The following is a 27,011-nucleotide window of genomic DNA, read 5'->3' on the forward strand; positions in this document are numbered from 1 at the left end:
TTTTAAGGCGAGTGTTTTATTTTGCAAGAACTGTCAGACATTCTGTGAATGTAGTTTGAGAATGGAGAGGTTTCAAAAATGGGTTTTAACAATTGGCTTTACTTTTTTTGAGCAGTATATTATGTAGCCTAGGCTTTATATGACCTGATGAAAGTGGACAGCTAAGATACCTACTGACTAGGCTATCGAAGTTGTGTGGAAGATGTGCTCCAAGAAAATCCTCCTAAAAGGCGGATAGACAGCCAATCTGAATACTTGTGCACCAACCAGCGGAATATTCCACATTGCCAGCCTTCGCTGGGCCTAGCAAAAAAGCTAGGCCTACTTAAGCTATATCGCGGCGGTCACTCATCTAAAATCTTAAGTAGCCCAGTCTAACCTCATACGCTGCGCATCCCACGTTATTAGGCTACCGTCATGCCGACTACGAGGGCAGCGGAAAGTGAAAGTAAGTGGCTGCGATCGATCGCACAGTCCAGGCTAACGAAGTAGGCTAAACAACTTTTACAAATAACGAATCCTGATTACCTCTCTGCTGCTGTCTGGGGCTTTTGCTAAATGCAAATCATGAAATACAAGCCTTACAGTGAAAATAGATAGGCTATCTTCTGATCCTATAAAAACAACGAAAGAAATTATTTATTTTAACACGGTGAAGGACGCATTTGGCGCTGTGTTTGTAATACGTCGTCCTTTATAAAACCAAAATATTTCCATATAACAGACGTGCTTTTCCTTTAGTCACCAATTCCAAGTCACCAAAGTGTAGCCTACCTCGCTTGACTCATTATCTTCAGCCATCACGACTTAGCTCTTGCCTCAACACCTAAAACACCACACACCTAAACTGGTAGGGGACGGGCTTCAGGGCTGCATGACAGCATTGGTTTGGTAAAATATGTTGACATTCAGAATGTGAATACATCATAGACTGTAGGCAATGGAATGCGCACGGCACAGAAAATGTATCAAAATTTATCGAAAATTAAGTAATCTTTGCGGTATGTCCATCGCAAGCGTTGATATCGCGATAACGATAGATTTTAGATATATCGTGCAGCCCTACCGGCTTTGCAAATAACAATGTCCACAGACAATGTAGAATAAGTTGCATGATTTTATGAAAGTATGATGTATTGCGACATCAGATGCAAGTCAAATTTGTAGCTTCTCATGTCTCATTCCATCGAACTACAGATCCGCTACCCGATGCAGCAAACTTACATAGTGCGGTAATAGCCGATAGAGGGCCGCGAAGCGAATGCAGAAAGTGCCGTTCACCCTGTTACGAGTTGATGAACCACTGAAACGATTTTGGAAACATTATTTTAAGGTAAAAAAAACTCTTTGGTGTTGCTTTAAGTCATATTCACACACACACACACACACACACACACACACACACACACACACACACACACACACAATTATGTCATGAGTAAATATGTATGCTGACGCCCTGTTTCTTTTCTGCAATATAGTCAAAGTGACTCATGTGCTAGTGAGCTTTCAATATTAGCAGCTTTTTCAGAGTCATTTTAGTATCATTTCATTTAGAACTATTTTGTGTGCAAGTGCATTCAACACAGAGAGACACAACAACACAAGCAGCTGACTAAGGAAAAAAATCATCACACACACACACACACACCGTCTCATACCGATAAGAGTGTCACTCGTTATCTGTTGGTACATGAACTACCAAAGGGTGGACATTACGAACTTACAGCAGGAAGGTCAGAGTGCAACATCAGCTTACACACACTCTCTCACTCTCTCTCTCTCTCTCTCTCTCACACACACACAAATCAAATGGAAATCTCACATGGAGTCCCTATAAAGTCCTCATATAATAATATAGAATATCATAGTGCAGGCTACAGGACCGTATAAAGTCCATAATAATATAGAATCTCACAGTGCAGGCTACAGGACCCTATAAAGTCCATAATAATATAGAATCTCACAGTGCAGGCTACAGGACCCTATAAAGCCCTCATACAATAATATAGAATCTCACAGTGCAGGCTACAGGACCCTATAAAGCTATAGAATCTCACAGTGCAGGCTACAGGACCCTATAAAGCTCATATAATATAGAATCTCACAGTGCAGGCTACAGGACCCTATAAAGCTATAGAATCTCACAGTGCAGGCTACAGGACCCTATAAAGCTCATATAATATAGAATCTCACAGTGCAGGCTACAGGACCCTATAAAGCTCATATAATATAGAATCTCACAGTGCAGGCTACAGGACCCTATAAAGCTATAGAATCTCACAGTGCAGGCTACAGGACCGTTTTCCATTTTGAGAGGCCCAGTGTGCCAGCCATACAGTAGATACAAAAACCACTTCCCCCTTGTGCCCTGCCCCTACCCCTCCTGGCACATCACACAGGTTTCCATGCCAACACATTATGGAATGTATGACTGGCCACCCATGATGCCCAAGGGAGAGAGGAGAGGAGAGGAGAGAAAAGAGGATAGGAGGGGAGGAGAGAGGAGAGGAGAGAAAGAGAGGAGAGGAGGAGAATGGGAGAGGTAGAAGAGGGTCTGCAGCCCAGAGGTGAAATAGATGAAGGTGACCTACTTTCATATCTTAAATATGAGAGGCTATAGACCTGCTTTTGCTCCATAAATATGGGCTAAAGACCTGCGTTTGCTCCATAAATATGGGCTATAGACCTGCTTTTGCTCCATATGAGAGGCTATAGACCTGCATTTGCACCATAAATATAGGCTATAGAGTATAGACCTGCTTTTGCTCCATATGAGAGGCTATAGACCTGCATTTGCACCATAAATATGGGCTATAGAGTATAGACCTGCTTTTGCTCCATATGAGGCTATAGACCTGCATTTGCACCATAAATATGGGCTATAGAGTATAGACCTGCTTTTGCTCCATATGAGAGGCTATAGACCTGTTTTTGCTCCATATGAGAGGATATAGACCTGCTTTTGCTCCACATGAGAGGCTATAGACCTGCTTTTGCACCATATGAGAGGCTATAGACCTGCTTATATAGACCTGCTCTTGCACCATATGACAGGATATAGACCTGCATTTGCTACGTATGAGAGGCTATAGACTAGAGTCCACTCTAGCCTGTCTGTGAACTGTCCGAGGCGTATGAAGCTATAAACCTCTCCAGACAGCATCTCCACCCACACAGCAGGCGTAGCAGGACTTGTTGCCGCCTGAGTGGTGGAATAGTCGGATAACAGGGCTAGCTGGATAGTGGTGGAATAGTCGGCTAACAGGGCTAGCTGGATAGTGGTGGAATAGTCGGATAACAAGGCTAGCTGGAGAGTGGTGGAATAGTCGGCTAACAGGGCTAGCTAGCTGGAGAGTGGTGGAATAGTCGGCTAACAGGGCTAGCTAGCTGGAGAGTGGTGGAATAGTCGGATAACAGGGCTAGCTGGATAGTGGTGGAATAGTCGGCTAACAGGGCTAGCTGGATAGTGGTGGAATAGTCGGATAACAAGGCTAGCTGGAGAGTGGTGGAATAGTCGGCTAACAGGGCTAGCTAGCTGGAGAGTGGTGGAATAGTCGGCTAACAGGGCTAGCTAGCTGGAGAGTGGTGGAATAGTCGGATAACAGGGCTAGCTGGAGAGTGGTGGAATAGTCGGCTAACAGGGCTAGCTGGATAGTGGTGGAATAGTCGGCTAACAAGGCTAGCTAGCTGGAGAGTGGTGGAATAGTCGGCTAACAGGGCTAGCTGGAGAGGGGACTCTTAGTGAAATGTGAAGTCGTCTGGAGGAACAAAAAATGGCAGCTATTTCAGTTGCCTCACTAGTGGACTTAAGACTAAGTAAGTATGCAAGCTCTAGCTCCAAAAGTACTTATCGTGCAAACTTAAGCTCCAATTTTTGACCGACTGGCCAATTCTGGGTTCATGCGTTGAGAATGTAAGTGCATGCTGCCACGCTGAATGGGGACAGGAGTAGCTGCACATGGGCTTGGGGGTAACGGAATGCAGTTCCCTCAGACTAGACGGGGATAATCCAAGCCCCAGGCCAAGCTTACATTCCTTACACTACTAAACCCAATCACCCAGCGCTCATTCAAACCATATTAGCCGACCGCTAACAGCCCAGCACAGCACAGCACAGAAGTCACACCTTAGCAAAGCAAAGGAATGAGAGGACTTCTGCAAAGCCTTGAGAACAGACAACCAGTTCAAGCCGGTGAAACATGCTTAACATTGACAGCAAAAACCATTGGGTGTCATTCCCAGAACAGCCATGTTTGAATTCATGATGTGATTTATGTAACGATGGTGCACATGTCTCTACATGTTTGTGTGTGTGTGTGTGTAGAGTGCGCAGTAGGCATATCTGGTGCTTGTATCAACATTGCCTTAGCTTCCTAATAATAATCATCTATTGGTAAGACCTGGAGAAAAGTGTCGGAGGCAACACACACGCACACACACAAGCACACACACACACACACACACACACAGAGAGAGATAGAGAGAGAGATAGAAAACTGTGCAAAGTGACTGAATGTGCACATAATGATGGAGAGGAGAGGAGAGGAGAGGAGGGGAGGGGAGGGGAGGCTTCAATTAAATCCTGTTCCACTACTCATGCCCTGCCAACCAGAACGACCAGTTCAAACAGCTGACATTTAACTGCTGCTGAGACACTATGTGTGTGTGTGTGTATGCATGAATGTCTTGTGTGTTTGTCAATGTGCGTATGTGTGTGTGTGCTTACAGACTGTGTTTGTCTTCTCCATGTATTATGTGTCATTCTTAGACACACCTATGATTACCGAGTGACACATCCTACATTCAACTAATCATTATCTGATGTGAATGCAGTTACAGTCACACGCACATACGCGCACACACACACACACACACTGCTCAGGCAACTGCAGATGACCTAATGCTTGGTTAAGGTGGAAAAGAACAGAAAACATGTAGCCCACCGATTAGCCTGATTATTATGATGTCTGATTATTATCAAGTCCGTTTAGCCTGATTATTACGAAGTCTGATTATTATGAAGTCCATTTAGCCTGATTATTATGAAGTCTGATTATTATCAAGTCCGTTTAGCCTGATTATTATCAAGTCCGATTAGCCTGATTATTATGAAGTCTGTTTAGCTTGATTATTATCAAGTCCGTTTAGCCTGATTATTATCAAGTCCATTTCAGGAAAAGAGATTCAACCTGACAATAAAAAGACAGCAAAACTGTAAAACAAAATGCTGACCACATCCTCTACATATGCATGCCTACCGACCCACACCAGTGGAGGCCACGCAGCTTATCCAGGTGTGGCAGCAGAGAAGAGAGTTGAAGAATGTATCTGTGGAAACCTCATTAGTGAGAAAACTGTGAGGCATCAGGCAAGGATTATACTGTGGGGCACTCAAGAATCTTTGATATCCGGCAACCAGGAAACCCACGTCAGGAATCAAATTACAAGCCGTAACATGTTGATGCAATCAACCCTGTAGAAGTTCTTCAGAAGTCGGAGCATAATGACAAAGCAAGCGTAGGAAAACTGCAACACACAGCACACATTAATGACCACATTCACATTCTATAAAACCCCTCTAACGGTTTGTGTGCAGTCAGCTGTCATTCAGCCACTCCTGTCGGCGTCATTTGACGGCTGCTCCCGTCCTGGCTGCTGTGGTCGGTCTGCTGCGGACGGCCACTGTGAGGGTTCTATAGGGCTGGACAGGATCAAACAAACCTTCTCCTCCCTGATCTACTGCCTAGTGAGCCAGCCAAGCAGCCTGGACCAGCCAAACACACTCGAATGGCAATAACCAGAAATTAAAGTGGGAACTGCTGTTCACTTGTGTGGATACCTTGGAATAAGTGTAAGTAAGTATAGTATATATACTCTTTTGATCCCGTGAGGGAAATTTGGTCTCTGCATTTATCCCAATCCGTGAATTAGTGAAACACACTCAGCACACAGTGAGGTGAAGCACACACTAATCCTGGCGCAGTGAGCTGCCTGCTACAACAGCAGGCGCTCGGGGAGCAGTGAGGGGTTAGGTGCCTTGCTCAAGGGCACTTCAGCCGTTGCTACTGGTCAGGGTTTGAACCGACAACTCCGGTTACAAGTCCGAAGCGCTAGCCAGTAGGCCACGGCCCCCCAATAATGACCATCAGGGATCAGGAGTAGACTGTGTCAACAGATAGCCTGAAGTCGGCAAACAGAGAAGCGACAGGACATTTTGGTGAAGTTGTGAAGTGAAGTGATGAAACTGTCCAGTCCTCTGACACTGTGTCCTCCACAGACACACACACACACTAGGGTTTCACACGAAACGGACAAATTGGATAACTGTGTGTGTGTGTGTGTGGAAAATACATATACACACAAACACACACTTCAGCTGATTTTGTGTGTGTGTGTGTGCGCATCAGCAGATAAATTCCTAAATAATGACCATCAGGGATCAGGAGTAGACTGTGTCAACAGATAGCCTGAAGTCGGCAAACAGAGAAGCGACAGGACATTTTGGTGAAGTTGTGAAGTGATCTGGTCTAGAAATGTCTGGGGGGAAACAATGATGGTGTAGGGTGTCCTGAAGACGAACAGGTTGAGTTGAAGTTGAGCTGGGCTTAATTTACTGGCCCATGAGCCAGCAGCCTGAAGCAGCCTGCAACACAGGGGATCTGCTGATGCTGCAGCCGCGCTCGGACGGAACACTCCGGAAAACCCCGGGTAATTAGCGCTCGTTAATTAAATCAGAGCCGATCAATCGCGCTCGGAGCTCCGTAGCTTACCCCCTCATGCAATATAGCCCCCCCCCCCCCCCCCGGCGAAGATCACCCGACATCGATACCATGGCAACGAGGATTACCTGCACATTAACTTCAGCTAAGCTAAGGAAAGTTGGAAGCTGGAAAATTACATAAAGAGAACAATAAGCCTATAAGCATACGCAATATGGTCAATAAAAACAATGGTAAAAAAAAAACTAATTTAGAAACATATGCCTTGGACATATCCCTTTGTTTACCTTTTTTAAAATGATAAACCATCCACACAGAAGGGAGATAGAGAGCATGTGGTTGCTCGGCAGTAAGAGAAACACGTTATGAGGAGTCGGTGAGCAGGTGTGTGTGTGTGTGTGTGTGTGTGTGTGTGTGTGTGGTGGCTGGGCGAATGCATGACGTCTTGGCTGCACACGGTGTTAGGAAAAACACACGGCCATGTTAATATTTGATAGCAGCGTGTCTGGCTCCACCCCTGGGTAGGAGAGGACATCTTCCCCCCCACAGACAGATAATGGGATGTGTGGGCAGACGACATCCGGCTCTGATCCGGCCCTGTCCTGGCCCACAGACAGCTGCTCTCATTAAGAAACACGTCCTAAAAATCACCACAAAAACACTGTCCTCATTTTAATGACAAGCATGCATCATCAAAACTCCCGAGTCCAATCTTCTCTGGTGTGCGGTTTGAGTCAACAACATTATCATTTCTTTATCCGTGCACAAACACAACTAATATTTACGGAAAGCACCCTTTAAAAATGAGGAGTTTCTGTTTGTGGCTGCATCTCATACACGCACACACCCACAGCTGGAGAGAGATGACACAGGGCTGGTGACGATGAGTAATGATGGTCCTTGAGCAATCACGCTGAAACTGTCCAGTCCTCTGACACTGTGTCCTCCACAGACACACACACACACTAGGGTTTCACACGAAACGGACAAATTGGATAACTGTGTGTGTGTGGATAATACATATACACACAAACACACAGTTCAGCTGATTTTGTGTGTGTGTGTGTGTGCGCATAAGCAGATAAATTCCTAATACGTACAGTATTTTTAAGTCTTTTATATAACTGAGGTCCACTGGTGCATCATCGCTGCTATTGTTTGGCGAGATGGAGTGTGTGTGTGTATGGCTCCATGTGGACGATGGGGCAAGAAGAGATGCCTAGCAACGAGAAGAGATGCCTAGCAACGGACCCCAATTGGGGGCATCTGCAGTGGCATTCTGCTTGCTTGTGCCCCCAGGCTGAGGGAGTCATGTGGGTCTGCTTTGTAACATTTGGCCAAGACTGATACTGACCTACACACACACACACACACACACCCCTTCTTTGTCGATGGCAGCAAAGCTATTGAGTTACGGTGCCTCAAATAGGCCTCCTCATCAATTATGCAAAAGTGCAGTACTTAACCTGTCATGGCAAAGATGTGGATCAATAGGAAATCTCACTGTTGTTCTGCTGTGTGCCTGGGCCCACTGATCTGGAAGCAATACTTTATGAGAGCCAATAATGCGAGCAGAGGATGTGGTCTAAAAACGTCCGTGTGGAAACCATAGTTCATCGGAGTCATCTGCGTGAAAATCACACAAGGTTCTACAGTGATTTTTGACCAGAAATGTTTGTGTGCAAAGGTCAATTGGGAGTGTTCTAGAAATGACTGTCTGGGGTATTTTGGACTTGGGCGGCCGTCTGGATGACTTTAGTGATGTTCTACTGTACAATGGACTTGGATGCCTGTCTGGATGACTTTAGTGATGTTCTACTGTACAATGGACTTGGTTGCCCGTCTGGATGACTTTAGTGATGTTCTACTGTACAATGGACTTGGACTAACCGTCTGGATGACTTTAGTGAGTTGCTCCTGCGCTCCCTGGGGCAGCTGAAGTGGAGACGAGCTTAATTTGGGGCGTAAATGAGCACAGGGCCTCAGCTCTGGTAGCGTCTGTGCGAGCCAGATGGTCCAGTTTGCCCTCAGCCACAGCAGGCATCACAAGACACAGCGCCTCACCTCCACAAAGGAGACTCACACAGAGTACAGAGAGCGAGCGCTCACGTCAGAGCAGGACACGGGGACTAGGGCTGGGACAACGTGTCGACGTAATCGCGTCGATTCATTACGCGGAGGGAAAGTGAAAACCAGCGCCCCAAGTGTTTGCGTTCCTATCGAAGAGCAGCTCCAATGTTAAGTCCCATAGACCTATTTTTAAAAAAAATATTGTGAAGCCAAATCAGCGATGTTATCCACCAAAAATATTTTTCAGTGTCTATACAGTAATAATCTTCTAACTGTAAAAATGTCAGACCCTATTTTGCCTTATTTAAGAAACTCGAAATTGCTCCTTTTGTTTCATAAACGAACTACAAAAGAAGTCACGTGACTTTACCCTTCTACGTTACTCACGGTAGCATGGTTTGTTTATTAGCCTGGTTAGCATTGACACTTAACACTTACAGCCAGCTCTTCATGTGAGTAGAAGCACAACACCAGTTATCCAGACAAAAGGTTATCACCACGTGGTTTACATCACGTTCCGTTATTACAAAAATATGTTAAGCCAGTTAAGCAAATTGCCGTATTGATCAGTTAGAGATTAAGCGCCCAAACATGTGACGTCACATGCAGCTGTAGTTCCTTATCACCATGTTACGACAAAAACTCAAAACAATTCAACTGATCCCAAAAATAAGGTATGACCACTTGAAGCAATAGAGATGACCCCAGTGCCTAACATATGGAAGGCATTAAATTAAGATCCCAATGTGCACCGAGATATATTTTTTCTAAAAAAAAAATCCCATCCACTCCGCTAAACTCTAGGAACGCAACCACTAGATGGCGATGAGATTACTTTCCCTCCCTATGTTAAGGAATTCATGTTTTTTTCATTCAGATATGTAAATCAACATGTATAAGTTGCTATTAGTCAATTAATGGGGAGATAATCGAATTGAAATCGAATCGGACTGAAAAAATGAATCGTTAGATTAATCGATGCATCGAAAAAATAATCGCTAGATTAATCGTTTAAAAAATAATCGTTTATCCCAGCCCTAACGGGGACCCTACGGTGGTCATTCCACTGAAGCAAGCAGCAGGCCTCTCTTCCAGTTTCCGGACTTCTGTCACTATTTTACTAATACATGTATAATAACTTTTGAACAAAAGGTGACAAATTGATTCTGTTTTTTTTTTACTAAGTAGAAGACAAAATTGGGAATCTCTCATACACTCTAGGTTTTTGTCCATTTTTAACAGAAATTGGGGGTGAAATGAGATGAACCTTGACAAACTGATATTTTCATGTTTTTTGGGGTTGAATTTTGAAGAGATTTTTTACAAATTACCAGTATGTGTGTGTTCTCCTCAAATTTATGAATTATATTTTATACCCTTTCAATGGGCTACTTCACCTGATTACAATGGTGGATATATTGTATCTCTGTCATGTAACATAACCACACAATACACCTTTTTGTGCCGCAAGGGCATCAAGTCTGAAAAAATGTAATGTTCCGTGCAGTCTGTAAAGGGTTAACTCCTCGTTTGAGTGCATTTGTGTGTGCTGCAAGCACCCGGATGGTGCTCTCATAAAGGTCAAAAAGTTGAGTGTGGAAAGCTGGACACCTTTAGCCCTCAATGGTCGCCCTATTTGGCTACATAGCGAAAGGGGAGGGACCATTTTTAAACTCGTGATAATGGAGGAGGAACCTGGAGCAGCAGACGTGGAAAGCGCACCTTACGAAGGTACAAGCAAATTATACCAATTATTAAACTGGTCATGCTTTGACAGAGCGACTATGTGATGGAAAATGCACCTTACGGATGTACAAGCAAGTTATACCATTAAACTGGTCATGCTTTGACAGAGCGACTATGTGATGGAAAATGCACCTTACGGATGTACAAGCAATAAATTCATCAATTAATTGTTGAAGCCCTATTTTCTTATTGTATTGCAATGGTTTTGCTTTACATGGAGAAGGGAGGAGAAAACGACACAATGTGGATTCAGTGGATTGCTCATTCAGCAATAGGTTCTTTTTTTTCTGCCCGGAGAAACTGCTAAACATCCTCTTAGACACGACACCCTGGTATAGCTTCACATTGTGCAAATGTGACATCACCCTGACTGTACAGTACAAATCCAACTACATGAGGCAGACAAAATGGTGGATTCAACCAATAACATTCATAGCGTAAAGCCGTCAGTGTACTCAAACCAGCGAACGCGTCCTACATCTGTCGCATGGGGCAGACAGTAGGGGCTTGAGGCGGCCGCTGGAAGCGTCTCGGGCATCTTGACTTGCTTTCAGCACGTTCCGTATTTGGTTTAATGGGCCGAGAGAAGCAGGGGAGGTGGAGAAGCACCATGGCAGCTCTGTGGGGGAGCAGGGTGCTGATGCGCGGCAGCATCAGAGTCTAACGCATGGATGGGGGTTAATAGGGCCGTGATCAGGGCTACTGGCCCGGAAGAGGTTAGCAAAGCAAAGCTAATTACAGCTGCCGATCCTACTCTTGTGTGTGTATGTGTACGTGTGTGTGCGTGTGTGTGTGTGTGTGTGTGTGTGTGTGTAGGGGGCTGGGGGAGTACACATATGTGTAATTATCACTGTATGCAAGTTTGCACAAACATACTGCATGTCCTCATACACATTGATACTTTAACACACAGAAAGAAGTGGAGAGAGAACAGACAGAAAGGGACATTAGCACTCTTGATTAAATAACAAAAGATGGATGAGGCAGTAGATTGAAGTGCTCATTGATGCACTAACAATGCAAGGAGAGGCCACTTCCCCTGAGAGATCGCTTGTCACTCAGTCTCTCTCCTCTCTCTCTCTCTCTCTCACTCTCTCTCTTCTCTCTCTCTCTCTATCCCCTCTCTCTCACATTCTCAGTCTCTCTCTCCCCTCTCTCTCTCACACATTCTCTCTCTCTCTGAGCTTTTCTCTATGGGTCCAGCTGCTGTGTTGGGATTCCTTTGTGATGTTGAGCTAACATGCTTCGTGGCTTTTCAACCTCTGAATGGCCAGGTCTCTCTCTAGTGTTCTCTCTGAGAGTCTTTTCTTTCCCATTTTCATCTCAATAGAAACAGATGCGCTGTTGAACTATTCACAGCACCGCAGCCACACACACACACACACACACACACACACACACACACACACACACACACACACACACACACACACACACACACACACACACACACACACACACACACACACACACACACACACACACACACACACACACACACACACACACACACACACACACACACACACACACACACACTTTCAGCAACAGGTGGGACAGGGATTGGGTCATTTGCCAAAAGAGTTTTATCCAGGTCACTTCTGGGTAGTACTAGTAAAAGCTTGTGGAGAAGGACATCAACCTTGAGCCTTTGCAGCATGGTTATGAAGGTCAAATGCAGTCACAAATGACAGCCACCACCAGGGCGACTCCAGTATTGAACACAAATCCTAATGTTCCAGTGATAGGAGAGAGCTTAAAATCCATAATCTCCATCATATCAAAGCCTGCAGTTTCAGTAAGCTATCGTCGGAGATTCAAGGACAGTGTGCTGTGCTAATCCCCATGAAACGGACGGTGTGTGTGTGTGTGTACAGTGTGTGTGTGTGTACAGTATGTGTGTGTTTGCGTCGTGCACTCCACCAGACAAGAGGCCGCAAGGCGTGTACACACACACACACTCACACACACACACCCATGTGGGTCTCCCAGGCCGGGAGCCCTGTCTGGGGACAATGTCCCCGTTGTGAGCGGGCTGAGGGTTCTTAACGCGGCCGCTGCCTCTTCACCACATCAGCTGCCCCCGGCTGCACACACACAAAGCCCTGCATTCTGCATTCTCCCACAGGCCCTGATGGACACACACACACACACACACACACACACACACACACACACACACACACACACACACACACACACACACACACACACACACACACACACACACACACACACACACACACACACACACACACACACACACACACACATCACCACAGTGTGTTCAAGTCCCAGCCATCACCTCCGACTAGCTCATTAAGAGCGAGTGTGTGTGTGTGTGTGTGTGTGTGTGTGTGAGTGAGAGAGAGAGAAAGAGAAAGAGAGAGGAAAAGAAACGATGAGAACATGTTGCTGACCATTAATAAGCGTTTTCTGACAGATTATACGGTAATGACACATTTACTATCAGTGCAGCCGTTTTGATAGAGAGGAAAGCAAATGAAAAGAGAGATAAAAAGCGATAGAAAGACAGAAAGAAAGAAGGAAAGAGGAATGCAATAGTGATAAAGAGATGGCGCGTTGATCCTCTCGCATTGAAGTGTGTGTTCTTTTGGGTGTGTGTTTGGGTGACGAGTATTTGCCAAAACGAATTGAGTTGAGTTGAGAGGGTCCTTCTGAGGAACTCTCTTCAGAGACAGAGACGGGGCTTGATGGCAGAGAGGGGCTTTTGATGGAAGAGAGGGGCAATTGATGACAGAGAGAGGCATTTGATGACAGAGGGGCGTTTGATGGCAGAGAGGGGCATTTGATGACAGAGAGGGGCATTTGATGACAGAGAGGGGCAATTGATGACAGAGAGGGGCATTTGATGACAGAGAGGGGGCCTCTACAGCGGTGCTCTGGGGTGCTTTCAGGCCCTCAGTTTATATGACATAGTGCAGAAGCTTTCTGTGATCCCCAGACTTACACACTCTCGAGAGGCCATCCACTCTGAGAACCATCACAGGCCCCCACCCAGGGAGAGGACCACCAGCAGCTAAGGGAGCCAGTCACCGCACACACACAGAGGCTGACCACCAGCTAAACAAACACTCCTCAATGGGTGCAGCAATCACACACACACACACACACACACACACACACACACACACACACATACACAGCACAACAACCTCAACATCACAAAAGCGAAGACATAAAACAAACTGTAGTACAGCAGTGGCATTACAAACGTGTGTCCTCCCCAACACAAACACACACACACACACACACACACACACACACACACACACACACACACACACACACACACACAGAGCACAACCCATTACAACTGCACACAAACACTGTACAATAGCGTCACCATCACACACACACACACACTTATGGCCTCACCCCAAACAAACACAATGCACAAGGCTCCCAAGCTGCTGCAAGTGAGGAAGCCATGCAGGGCCGTGACATGAGCACAAAAGGAGCTCTCTCCCTCGGCTCTCTCTCTGCTGTCAAAGCCCAGACCCAGGCACACATCACACACACACACACACACACACAGGCCCAGGCCCAGCACAATACACCTCAGACCAGAGTTGGTGTATTGTGCTGGGCGGTCAAAGTGACCGGCAGAGGTTTCGTTTTCCGGACATTTTGATGATATGCCGGTCAAATATCCTATTATCCCTTCTTAATTAGTCAAACTGAGGAAAACTGGAGACAGGCTATGTAGCTTAAATAATTACATAATCTGTATAGAATGCAACATGTTCATTAGCCTAACTTAAACATGCTTAACAAGATCTAGCCAGTATCTTTTCATGGACAAGAGTCCGCTTCGTTCGTTGTTTTAAAAAGGCTACGTTGTTTGTTGCTGCTACCCACGTTATCTCAGTGGTGACTGTTTAACTTGCACAGATGCGCACAAGAATGAGCGCTTACACCACTACCCCCTAATGCTATGCCTCTTTATTTGATAACAATAAATTAAGAAATGTTTCCTATTTCTTTCGGCCGCAGTTCAATGATATCGTTTAATTGTTTCAGAAATTATCCGCGGACCAGTAATCGCCTCGTCGAGGAGGCCCTAACCCTGCAGATCATAGACAGAGAACGCATAAACCTACTGTATGCTTTGGGTAAAGAACACTTTGCATGTCCAATGTACACGGAGAATGACAGTGTCTTGGAGTGGCCGCACCCCCCGCAACTCCACTTCCAATGTCACTGATTCCGACAGATACGCCCGACACTTCTGCTTTTTATCTGGTGGTGGTGGAGTTGACCGGACATCTGAGGCTTCAGACGTTACCAATTTATCATCATCCATCGTGTCTGGCCTCTGAAAAAACGTTTAAGGCTAGTCTTCCTGGGCCTGGCCATGTTTGAACCGCCTCTCATTTGTTCGTTGTTTAACATGGACGTTTTAAGCGTGCGCTTCCTTGAAATGCAGCATAGGTTATGCTTGTTGTTTAATAACTTTCAAACGGTAGAGCCTGTTCATTTAAAAACATAGCCAGAGGATGTATAATATAGGCTTAGGCCTACATATTAAGGCTTATTCTCAAATTCAGATTGCGTTAGGGGACGGGATTATTAGCCAATTTCAATCGGACAATTTGACCGGAGAGATTTAATTTTGTCGGACATTTCATTTTTTTTCCGGCCAATGTCCGGTAATTACCGGACAACGGAAACCCTGCCTCAGACACACACACACACAGCACAATACACCTCAGACACACACACACAGCACAATACACCATATACACACACACACAGCACAATACACCTCAGACACACACACACACAGCACAATACACCTCAGACACACACACACACACAGCACAATACACCTCAGACCAAACACTGGAACACAGCTCTCTCTGCTGTTAAAGCCCAGACCCAGGCCCAGCATAACACACACAGAGACAGAGAGAGAGAGTGGGGGAGGAGAGAGAGAGAGAGAGAGAGAAAGTATGTGTGTACTACAGTGAGAGAAAGAGAGTTTATGAGGGAGAAAGAAGTCCTGTGCTGCATTCCTCCCTTATCAGCGGAGAGAATCCACCGTGCTCACAGCAGCACACCTGAAGACCAGCCTGCGTGCCACGTGGCCTGCTCAGTCCAGTGAGCACCTCACCTCACCGCGCTAGCTAGCTAGACCCAAGGTCACCCTTCCTGTAAGCGAACGCCGCGAGCAGATGAAAAAGGGACTCTGTTTATTTTGGGAGCAGGAAACATGTCGTCTCTCGATCAAGTGTGGGACACTGACCACGTGTGTCTGTAAACAGAGCCGCTCATCAGCAGTGCTGAGCCAGCAGAGCTGGGAGAGGAACCCGTGAGCCCTCAGAACAGGAGAACCGCTGAGGCCAGAATACTAGAACCTGAACCGGAACCCACCCAGACCTGACCTGACCTGGCGCCAGATCTGCTCAGTTCAGTTGCTGTATTTGTCCTGAAGGATTTCTTTCATTCTGCTTTTAAACCATCCAAGATTACACACGTGTACACACACATGCACATTGCACACACTTTTGTAGGTATGGGAAGAGAGTTGCACACACACGCACACACACACAGACACACACATATGCACACACTGTTGTAGGTATGGGAAGAGAGTTGCACACACACACACACACACTGTTGTAGGTATGGGAAGAGAGTTGCACACACACACACATGCACACACTGTTATAGGTATGGAAAGAGAGTTGCACACACACACACACATGCACACACTGTTGTAGGTATGGGAAGAGAGTTGCACACACACACACGCACACACTGTTGTAGGTATGGGAAGAGAGTTGCACACACACACACACTGTTGTAGGTATGGGAAGAGAGTTGCACACACACACACACACACACACACACACACAGGCACACACTGTTATAGGTATGGGAAGAGAGTTGTACACACACACACACACATGCCCACACTGTTGTAGGTATGGGAAGAAAGTTGCACACACACACACACACACTGTTGTAGGTATGGGAAGAGAGTTGCACACACACACACACACATGCACACACTGTTATAGGTATGGAAAGAGAGTTGCACACACACACACACATGCACACACTGTTGTAGGTATGGGAAGAGAGTTGTACACACACACACACACACACAAACACGGTTATATGGGAAGAGAGTTGCACACACACACACACATGCACACACTGTTATAGATATGGGAAGAGGGTTGCACCAGAGACTGCAGTAGCAGAAAATGTTTAGAGATGATTCTGAACAGGATGTCAGACCACAGTGAGTACACACACATAAACACACACACACACACACACATGCACACACACACACACACAGGGAGTACAAATACACACTGAGCCATTGAGGAGGAGCAGTTGGGGGTTAGGTGCTTTGCTCAAAGGCACCTCATCCTGCTCATAATATAGGGCCATAATACACCTGAGAGGAGAGCAGAGAAGAGAAGAGGGGAGGAAGAGAAGAGGAGAGGAGAAAAGGAGAAGAGAAGAGGACAGAAGGGGAGAAAAGGAGAGAAGAGCAGAGCAGAGGAGAGGGGAGGGGAGGAAGAGAAGAGGAAAGGAGAGAAGAGGAGAGATGAAGAGAAGCACAGCAGAGGAGAGGAAAAGAGATAGAGGGGAAACAGAGGAGTGTTGATTGACATGAGGCTAAGAGAGGGTTAAGGATCAGAAGTGGGGAACAGACGCTGATGAGAGGCTAAGAGAGGGTTAAGGATCTAAGAGAGGGTTACGGATCAGAAGTGGGGAAAAGACGCTGATGAGAGGTAATGGGGGGGTCGGGGTAATGAGCGTCGTCAGAATTAGAAAAGAGTAGAAGAGAAAAGCAGCAAAAGGCAAGGACATCCTAAAACAGAAGAGATGAGAGACTAGGTGTCCCAAAAATCTAGCTGAGCCTTTAGCACCATCAGAAGCAGGTTGTGTTTAATTAGGCTACTGCCACCCAGCATCCCCTGGGCTTGAGCTCATTTAACTGGAGCACCAGTGGCATTTAATAGCCCCCCTAAAGCACTTAGGGCAGTAAGTAGCATCATCTCTAGCAGCCGCACTGTATGAGTGCTAATCATGTCTGCTAGCCTGTAGGGGGTGTCATGTCTGAATAATCCCAGGAATTAAGCCAACACCATCCACAGCCTCACACGCTGGAGCAGCTCTCGAAGCATTCTTGGCATAACTAATCCTGAACTGATCTTCCAAGTAGGCTAATCCCAAGGAGGTTCAAGGGAGTAGGCTAACGCGTAGAGATGGCAGCTAGTGATTTTAATCTCATTAGGGTGAACAGACAGACAGGCAGGCCTGGCGGTATGTAAGAGTTTAGCTGTCCAGCAGGTCGTGTGTGTGTGTGTGTGTGTGTGTGGGAAGTGTATGCTGAAAATATTTTTGAACGGGATCTGTCTGTCGGTCTGTGACACACACACACACACTCTCTCTACACACACACACACACACACACTCTCTATACACATAAACACACACACACACACACACACACACACACACACACACACTCTATTCTATATACACACACACACTCTATACACACACACACACACACATACACACACACACACACACACACACACACACAGCACTGATATTGTGGTTCCATGCCCTCACATGCCCAGTGGGAGCGTCATGTTACATCAGGCTGGCGGTGGCCACCACTACGCCGCCATTAAAACCAATCATAGCGCTATCTCCATCTGGGACCCTCCTTTTCAGGGGGAGAGAGAGAGAGAGAGAGAGAGAGAGAGAGAGAGGGAGAGAGAGAGAGAGAGAGAGAGAGAGAGAGAGAAGACGACTTAGGATGTTGGGGAAAAAATTAATAACGACAGAAATGTCTCATTTTACTTTAAGCCCAGAAGAATGCTCCTGGGCTTTGAACTGACTGTGACAAACTCAATTCAATACACACACACACACACACACACACACACACACTAACAAGTCATAACCGGCATGTATTTCAAGGTCTAGCCTACAGGAAGCAGAACAAACTGGACTTACAAAAATACCTAGCCATCACACAATAATGATTTAGTAGACTTTCGGCCCATAGGCCTATGCAAAGTAGATTCAATCACTAAACTCACAACTGTTCATTACTGTCTTCATCAATTAATACTTGGTTAGTCGCTAGGGGAAAACGTTATTCCAGTATGGTCTTTCAACATAAAACGATCACTATTTTAACTTAAACAGAAGAACCGACCATCAGTCACAACACAATGCTTCTCAGCTGGGAGAATGCCCCATTTCCTGGCTTCACTCGACACCTACAAAAGTGAGCGGCAGTCATTCCGTTTTGTTTTGGCAGCAGAACACTGCAATAATGTTCACGTCACCTGACATGGCTAACAGCTAGAAATCTGTACTCATGTTAGCTACTTTACATGTAGTCTGCAATGCTACGGAGACCACTGAACAAATGGGATCTGCACCCCGTTTAAAACGACAACACGGCGGGCGGAAAAGGCAACTTCACGCGCAGAGACGTCTGGAGAATGACGTTATGGGATCTTGCTAGGTAACGCTTCCACCTTCCATGATCACGCTAGCAAAGGATTGTTTTGGGCTCCACCAAATGGTAAACATCTAGCCATGTGAGGTATTACCATTACCATAGGGTATTAGTAATGTAATACATAGATTTAACGTTACCGTCATAAATGGTTTACGTCTTTCGCATTAAAGACACACGACAGTAGGCTACCGGCGAACTACGACTATTACCACGGTTGTCAACACATGTAAACATAACAATCATAATCCACTTTGCAAACAACAATTAAATAGATTGACGCATTATCCCGTTAGGTGTAGGCTACCTTATGGTGGGAACTTGTTGATAAATCCTTTCCTCCTTTGGTTTTCCCAGCGACAAAAGGCAGCACAGCTCGTGGGGTCGTAGATAGCTTGCTATGCAGTCTAGTGTTAATGTTTTTAATAAAATGCAAACATATTCCTCTACATTGATCTACTTCATTGTGGATTGCGGTACAGTGCGCTCCATAAATATGTAGCCTACTGTAGGTAACGATCACGACCGCTTTCCGACTGCAGTACTCGCTGGGGTTGTGTCCGTCAGGCAGGCGGTGTTCCTTACTTGTGCTCCAGATTTTTTTTCTATGAACTACACGCTAGCACAGCTGACGCTGACGTAGTCAAGAACACACAACGAGACAGCGCCTCCGTCGCTTTAACCACAGACTTCAATATTGCACCAAAGCTTTTACAATCCAGTTAGGCTAACAGTTCAGGTGAACCATAACGGTTTGGGCCTACTTGAATGACTAAACCGAGGATCTGTAAACATGTTTTAAACTCTGCCTGGTTACAATTTGTATGTTATGTAACATTATTACATACTCCAATGGATTTCCCAGCATTAATTTAATGTATCTGCATTATAATCTCATTTGACTCTCAGATTGAACAGATTTAAAGATGATCAGCAAATAACTTTTCAAAGATTGTGGTCTTTCTGAATAAAATACAATTGGCAAAAATTAATTAAACCCACTCAAAACTGTTTTAAATAGTGAAAAAACCTGACACATTTGTAATGAGTAATGTTTTTGAATCAAGATTTCATTTAATATTCTCCTAATCCTGAAACTAAAGACATATTCTACTGGACCTACAAACCATACACAAAGTAGAGTGCTGTTACTTTTATTTTATTATCATTATCATTTTGACAGATGGCTTTTCTTATTTGGATTTGCACAAATTACCACTGTCAGGTTACCATAGGTCACTTTCACAAAGGAATTGAAACAAAATGAAAATGTGCAGCCAATGTCGTGGTCGATTGAAGCTGATTTCAGCACGACACAACAAGACTGCGGACATCTCTTTTTAAACCCACAGGTTCCTTGAAAATGGGGTCATTATGAATCGGCTTTCAGTACTACATTTCAAATGATTTCCTATGCTCATACAGTAGTATAGGGATTGTCATTTTCCGATGACAACTTCACATTGGTAATGCATTTATACATGAACTGCAGTACTCCACAATTCAATTACTTAAAATGTTTGTTTTAAAAATATAAATAAACCCAACATGTTAGATCTGTATGAACAATCTATTCTCATTTGAAACAACTCGTAATACACACAAACAAAGGCTGTTTGGCTTATTTTGGTGTGTCTGTCAACAGTTCAAAAGAAGTAATTCCATCCACTGAGAACATTCTGGTAGAAGGGATCCTACTCTTGCTTGGTATGTTGTAATGACATGCTACCCACTCGCTGCAAGGTTGAGATCCGGAATGAAAGGCCACATGGTTTGTCCATCCTTCTCCGACCCAGAGCCCCCTTCCCTCGCGTGAGACAGCTGGGAGTTATATCATTGTTTCTGTCTGTTACCTCATTAAACATTTTTGATAAAATGCACACATGGTCTGTGAGAATCATTTTGAACTCAAATGCTTGGATTCATTGTGGGTTTAGAGGAAGACCGAAGACAGAAAACTTCTATTCTCAAACAGCATGCACACTCTCCCAGTGTACTTCAACTCAGAGATAATGAGTATTTTTGCTCTAGACTACTTCACTGAATTTACCCAAGGTTGTTGTAGACCTAAATAAAAATCTACCCTTTTTAAGTTGAAAGGTTTGGTGACATCACAGAGTCACCGGACAGCAACGACATAGGCCTTTAGTGGCCTACATACAGCATGACAGTGTGAGGCTAAACAGGCCCTCCTCTTGGGAATCTCTGTCCCAAAATAAAGTATGTAGGCTATATATGCACAGTGCAAACACCCAGCAAAATTACTTCCATTACTGCATTCCATTAGTCAAGGACGACAGCTTACTGTCATTTCAAACCCTCACAGCTGACGAGAGGGGATCAAGCGTACACACACTTATGGAGCTTGAGGTTGCGGGGGTCCGAGTACCTCTTCCCACACTTGTCGCAGATGTACTGCTTGCCTCCCGCGTGCACGTGTCGCTTGTGCGTGCGCAGGTGACTGCCCTGGCTGAAGGTCTTCCCGCAGAACTCGCAGTTGTACGGCTTTTCGCCCGTGTGCGTGCGCTCGTGCAGCTTCAGGCTGTTGGTGTTGTTGAAGCGCTTCTCGCAGAAGGTGCAGCCGAAGGGCTTCTCCCCCGAGTGCGTGCGCCTGTGCGAGACCAGGCTGCTCTGCTGGCTGAAGCTCTTGCCGCACTCCTTGCAGGTGAAGGGCTTCTCGCCCGTGTGGATGCGCTTGTGGATCTTCAGGTTGACCGACTGCCGGAAGGCCTTGCCGCACAGATCGCAGGTGTAGGGCCGTACGTCCATGTGAATGCGCTCATGGATTTTCAGATTGACCGCATGCCGGAAGCTCTTGCTACAGATGGAGCACTTGAAGGGTTTCTGCCCGGTGTGGATCAGCTGATGGCTCTTGAGTGTGACTGCTCGCGTGAACCTCTTTTGGCAGATCAGGCAACTGAACACTTTCTCCCCTGTGTGGATAAGCTGGTGTCGCGCCAGATTTTGGGCCAGGTTGAACTTCTTTCCGCATTCCTGGCAAGAAAAGGGCTTCTCTCCCGTGTGGATGATCTGATGGGTCTTCATATGCGATGCTTTGCTGAAGGTCTTGCCACAGACATCGCACGTGAAGGGCTTCTTGCCCGTGTGCATGTTCTGATGGACGTTTAGGCTCTGCTTGTGGGCGAAGGCTTTGCCGCACAGCTCACAACCGAAGGGCTTCTCACCCGTGTGGATGCGCTGGTGGGACTTCAGCTTGCTCATGGTGGAGAAACTTTTCCCGCACTCCGAGCAAATCAGGATCTTCTTCCCAGAACTGCTGATGATGCCGGCGAAACCCTCCAGGTTTTCGTTGCCGTCACTGCTGCTCTGCTCGTCAGCAGACAGGGCGTCTTTGGAGCCAGGGTCCAGCACACCTGAACAGGAAGATATGGAGCAGACAAACACAGAGAGAGAGAGAGAGAGAGAGAGAGAGAGAGAGAGAGAGAGAGAGTGAGAGTGAGAGTGAGAGTGAGAGTGAGAGTGAGAGAGAGTGAGAGTGAGAGTGAGAGTGAGATAGAGTGAGAGAGAGTCAAAGCAGGATGACAATGGAGATTATTTTTTAACTTAATAATTTACACATGGATTGTACGGCCTGTTTACTTGTAATGATTTAACCATTACACGGATGACAGCTGGAAGAAGAACTACTGTTTTGATTCTAAATGCCAATCAGGGCTATGTCAATACTCAACACCACTACTGTCTTCTACTAAAAGAAATGTGAGGCTACTTCATTCTTACTAGCTGCAAGTTTTGCCAGATCGATCTTGCCAAATTCATCCCTGATGGTGACGGCCTTGAGGAGTGGAGATTCAGGTCTGTCTGTCTGCTCATCTAAGGACTAAAACACCAACAGACGCACTTGAGTTGAATTAACATAACAATATATCCCTACAATCACACACACAATCAAACACAACAGGACACACTGCACACATTTGTCCTGCCAGTATTCTGACAAAACGATCGTCATGAGTGACCATACCTCCTCAGGACCTACGTCAGCACTTCGGCCACCACCATCGTACGAATGCTCCTCTTCTGAATGATTGCAATGCAATTGGAGAAGGAAGAATGAATAACTGTGAGTACAGTTTGCTGTAACACAGAAACTTAGAGAAGTATAAAAATACTTCTAATAATAAAAAGTTATTGCACTGTAAGATACTTTAGATATGCTATACATTCTATTCATGACTAATGATGTCTGCAGTATATCATAGTGCTTAAGTCAGTAACATCATAACAGACAGCTTTCCATCTTGAAGTCACGAAGTCCCTCCCCAGTGAAGAACCAGTAGGACATTTCCTTACCCATCCCACCAACTGACAAGATGTTTAAGAAGCAGCCAGGAGGCTTTGCCTTTTTGCCCTGGAACGTCTTGCACTCCATGTCCAGAAGAAACTTTGTTTCGTCCACTAGTTTGATGATCTTCCCCAGCGCCTCGTTCCCCAGGACTTCCATAATGGAGGCAAACTGGGTCTATTCAAACACAACGACACACGGATCAGGTGAGCAACAGGTACCAACTAGCCTAAGAATACCCAGACGTACTTTCGGCAAATTTGGGATTTGCTCTGCAGGTCCGTCTGGCCAAGAGGCCATTGAAGTCCATTTTCCAATGTCCCTAAAAGACGGGCACGCAAATACAATCACTAATCTGGCATGAGAGTGTATTTCTTTGGAATTGAGTAAACAACTGCGTTTAAAACATTTGTTTACAAGACTGCTACACTTCTAAAATTTGGTAAGATTTTAATGCACCAATTTAAGTTTAATTTCACTGCTAGTTATGCCCCTGCTGGAAGTTGTAAGTCAATTAACCTTTTCCAGACCCACTCTCAACTGAGAAGCGTCTAAGGTCTGGTGTCAATGAGGCTAGGTACTAACATTTGGAGGAGACTGATGTCATAGGGGAAAGACACCGGCAAAGAGGAGTCCGGGAGATTCTTTCACACTTGCGGGCATTTGTGGGCACTTGCGGGCATTTGTGGGCGTTTTGGGGCGGTAACCAGGTATGCCATGCTATTGGAGGTGCAAACAAACCTACATCACCATTGAGATCACATAGTAAGGAGCGGGCTCAAGGGTTATAAAAGTATTTTGTCATGTTTAGTTGTATAATAAAAGCACAGTTTTTATAGCCATCCATGTGAGTTCACTTCTGGCTCCTTGGCTATCAATTTGGTAACGGGCTATTTGACGTTAATCACTCCTATATTATATTGTCTATCCAAAGTAAAGTGCCTGTTTCAAAGTTAATTGATGGTCAAATCAACCAAAAATCCGATATTGTTTGCACCTCCAAGTGGTCTGTGACGTATGATTGTGAAATAATTATTTTGTTTAGTATTGAATTGTTTTTAGGCAGACCAATTCTTCATTTTGTTCATAGAATGTTCATAGTTAGTGTTGGTGACTTATCAAATGTAAAACGTAGTGCATTGCAACAATAATGCAGTTAATTACGTGTCTGTATCATCCAGTGAAGAGGGAGTAGAGGGGAAAACCTATGCAGAAACCACACAATCGATCATTAACTAATGTGGATGCGCCAGACATTGATTGCATACGCCTTCCTTCCATCGAAATGCTGCAGCAGTCGCGTCTACGCAATATTTTTGCGCCACACACCACACAGTAGTCTGCACGTGACAGCAAGGAATCAAAACATGGCATGGTTTATTTCTTAAAACAAATCTAAGCTAATCTGGCTCAATAACTGGCGAAATAACCGTGCTGACACTGATTCTCCAAGCAGCTCGCCATGTTCCAAGACTGCGGCGAGACATTCGGGCCTCTAGGTACAACAAACTTAGAACACACGTACCATCCTCATCTCACTCTCCAGCTGCAGCTTTCTCTTTAGTTCCTCATCTGCCCTCTGTTCCTCTGTAAGTTCCAGACTCAATAAGAACACGGATCCTTCATCCACAAGTTTGCACATTTCAGCAATAGCCGCATGAATTAAAGTCCCCATGACGGATGCCAGGTGGGTCTGCAACGCGACACAGTTTGACATTCTACGTCGGGTCTCCTTGTCCTGTCAGTCAGTGAATTTACGGACACATTTGTATGAATAACCTCTCAGATTAAATTGGGGAAATAATTCAATGTAAGAGTAGTAAAAACAAACTCACTAGGATCCAAAACTACTTTACATGGCATAGGGAGCCATACCGGACATACGTCACGACAACAACACGTTAGGACAATTTGAGTTCTCTACTGCCCCCACAACGCTCGGAGAATATCTGAAAATGTGTCATCTGGTCTGCATAGCTTCAGTATCAGTAGGCCCATTGATAACGAATATTTTCCCCTAGTATTTGTCTGCACTAGAGGGTGACAATTTTTCGGGACTCCCGCGGGTCACGGTATTCCCGCGGGTTTCCCGCAGTACGGGAGTAAATTTCACTGTTGGTAACGTGATTGGGACGGGACAGGAAATAATAAACGGGAGCTGGCGGGAAGCCAGAGATTATTAACTTAAAAAATGACGCTGCAATGCAGTGAGTGCGCCCAAAGACGTGAGGCATTTCGTTTTAGAAAAGAGAACCAATTACAACCCACAATACGTTTGTTGTTGATTGGTAGCCTATCAGAGCAAGACAAGCAGCTGCCCTGTTCACAATCAATCAGCTTCAGCGATAGGCCCTAAGGCAAAATGGATGCAAAGAAACAGTTACAGGCGAAAGTATCAGCAAAGGACAACTCTATTCAATTGCACGAGCTGTCCGGGAAAGCGATTCTCGTTGAGTTTAATGTGTCATGCAATGTTGGGGCATGACACCTTGACGATCGCATTCCTCAATATATTTATCGCATAACCCTGGCGGAACACAAAAAATTGTTTTGTTTACTCATAGCAACGTTGCTATGCTTCGCTGGTTTAACGTGATGAGAACGGTGCAAACTTAACTGATGGGATGAGATCTAACTATGAAATGATTTAAGCATAGCCTACAGCAAAGTACTGTAAAATATGTAATTTTAATATAGCCCAAAATGATCGGCTATTAAAGAAAAGTTAGACAAGGCTTTCTGCCCTACCAAAATGTATGGTCACCGCACGCTACTGTAGCCTAACAGTCGGATAACTTTAGACATCAACATAGGGAGCGGGACGGGATTCGGGAGTCTTTCTCTCGGGATTTTGCGGGACAGAATTTTTTTGGGGGGGCTGTCACGTGATCGGGATATGACGGGAGTATTTGTGCGGGCTCGGGATGGGACGGGAGTGAAAATTGCTTCCCGTGTCACCCTCTAGTCTGCACAGTTAACAGTGCCGATATGCCACAGTGTAGCCTACCCATGAACCTCCGTTGTGTAAATGTATTAGTCAAATACAATGTATGCATTAGGCCTAATTGCTACTAGACCTGGGTGTCCTGCATTTTAAAATATAATTGCAAGTGAATGTCCTGCATTAAAAAAGTGACAAGTGATGATATTGAATTACCATATTTCTTCAAACACACACGCACACACACACACACACAGAGAGAGAGAGAGAGAGAGGGGGGGGGGGGGGGCGTCAGACTGGGGGTAAAACCACTACTGATTATAGGGGCCCAACATTACGTTCATTAAAGAAATTCAAAACTGTAAAAACATATCAAGTGTAATTGTAGCCTAGAATGTATCCTTATCCTTTAAAATCAAGATTAAAACAGATTCTGGTCCCATACACACCACACATAAAGCAAAGCAATAACTTTGTTTATTTTGTCAGATGAAATCTGGCATTTGGATTTGTATAAATCATACCATGTTCCGGTACACACATTTGAAATTAAATCTAATGAAAACAGTCAGCCCCTAAGACTGTACTCAAATGTATGGTCATCATCGAATGTCAGAGTAATTACATTCAAACACGTAACTTAACGATACACCACAATTTATAAAGGAACGAAGGTTAAAAAAAAAAACACAATTA

General features: G+C 45.1%; 2 protein-coding genes across 2 annotated transcripts in view; both read right to left on the minus strand.

The window, feature by feature from the left end:
* Positions 1–19,712, minus strand: part of ccser2b (coiled-coil serine-rich protein 2b) — a 74,019-nt gene extending 54,307 nt beyond the window's left edge. The window contains exon 1 of the mRNA XM_076264769.1: positions 19,376–19,712. The gene's annotated coding sequence lies outside the window, so the exon portion shown is untranslated. The remainder of the gene's footprint in view (positions 1–19,375) is intronic.
* A 476-nt stretch (positions 19,713–20,188) lies between these two features.
* On the minus strand, positions 20,189–25,246 carry LOC143101643 (uncharacterized). The gene is made up of 5 exons (XM_076264770.1): positions 24,900–25,246; positions 23,383–23,551; positions 23,054–23,109; positions 22,810–22,909; positions 20,189–22,442 (listed from the first exon to the last, which is right to left on the minus strand). The coding sequence occupies exons 1-5, from the start codon at positions 25,089–25,091 to the stop codon at positions 21,409–21,411; spliced, it is 1,551 nt and encodes a 516-aa protein (XP_076120885.1). The 5' UTR covers positions 25,092–25,246; the 3' UTR covers positions 20,189–21,408.
* Positions 25,247–27,011: the final 1,765 nt, after the last annotated feature.

This window comes from Alosa pseudoharengus, unplaced genomic scaffold, assembly GCF_046254945.1.
Source record: "Alosa pseudoharengus isolate Yale_2024_CS ecotype anadromous, Long Island Sound unplaced genomic scaffold, YU_APseudo_1.1 YU_APseudo_1.1_scf_4, whole genome shotgun sequence".
Taxonomy (NCBI): domain Eukaryota; kingdom Metazoa; phylum Chordata; class Actinopteri; order Clupeiformes; family Clupeidae; genus Alosa; species Alosa pseudoharengus.

Bases quoted from the DNA above. Each gene is read 5' to 3' on its own strand.
- LOC143101643 (XM_076264770.1), bottom strand. From the start codon at position 25,091: ATGTCAAACTGTGTCGCGTTGCAGACCCACCTGGCATCCGTCATGGGG. The intron at 23,552-24,899 runs GTACGTGTGTTC...GTGTTTGAATAG, and splicing joins TGGAGAGTGAGATGAGGATG to ACCCAGTTTGCCTCCATTAT. The intron at 22,910-23,053 runs GTATGGTCACTC...TTGGTGTTTTAG, and splicing joins CTGACGTAGGTCCTGAGGAG to TCCTTAGATGAGCAGACAGA.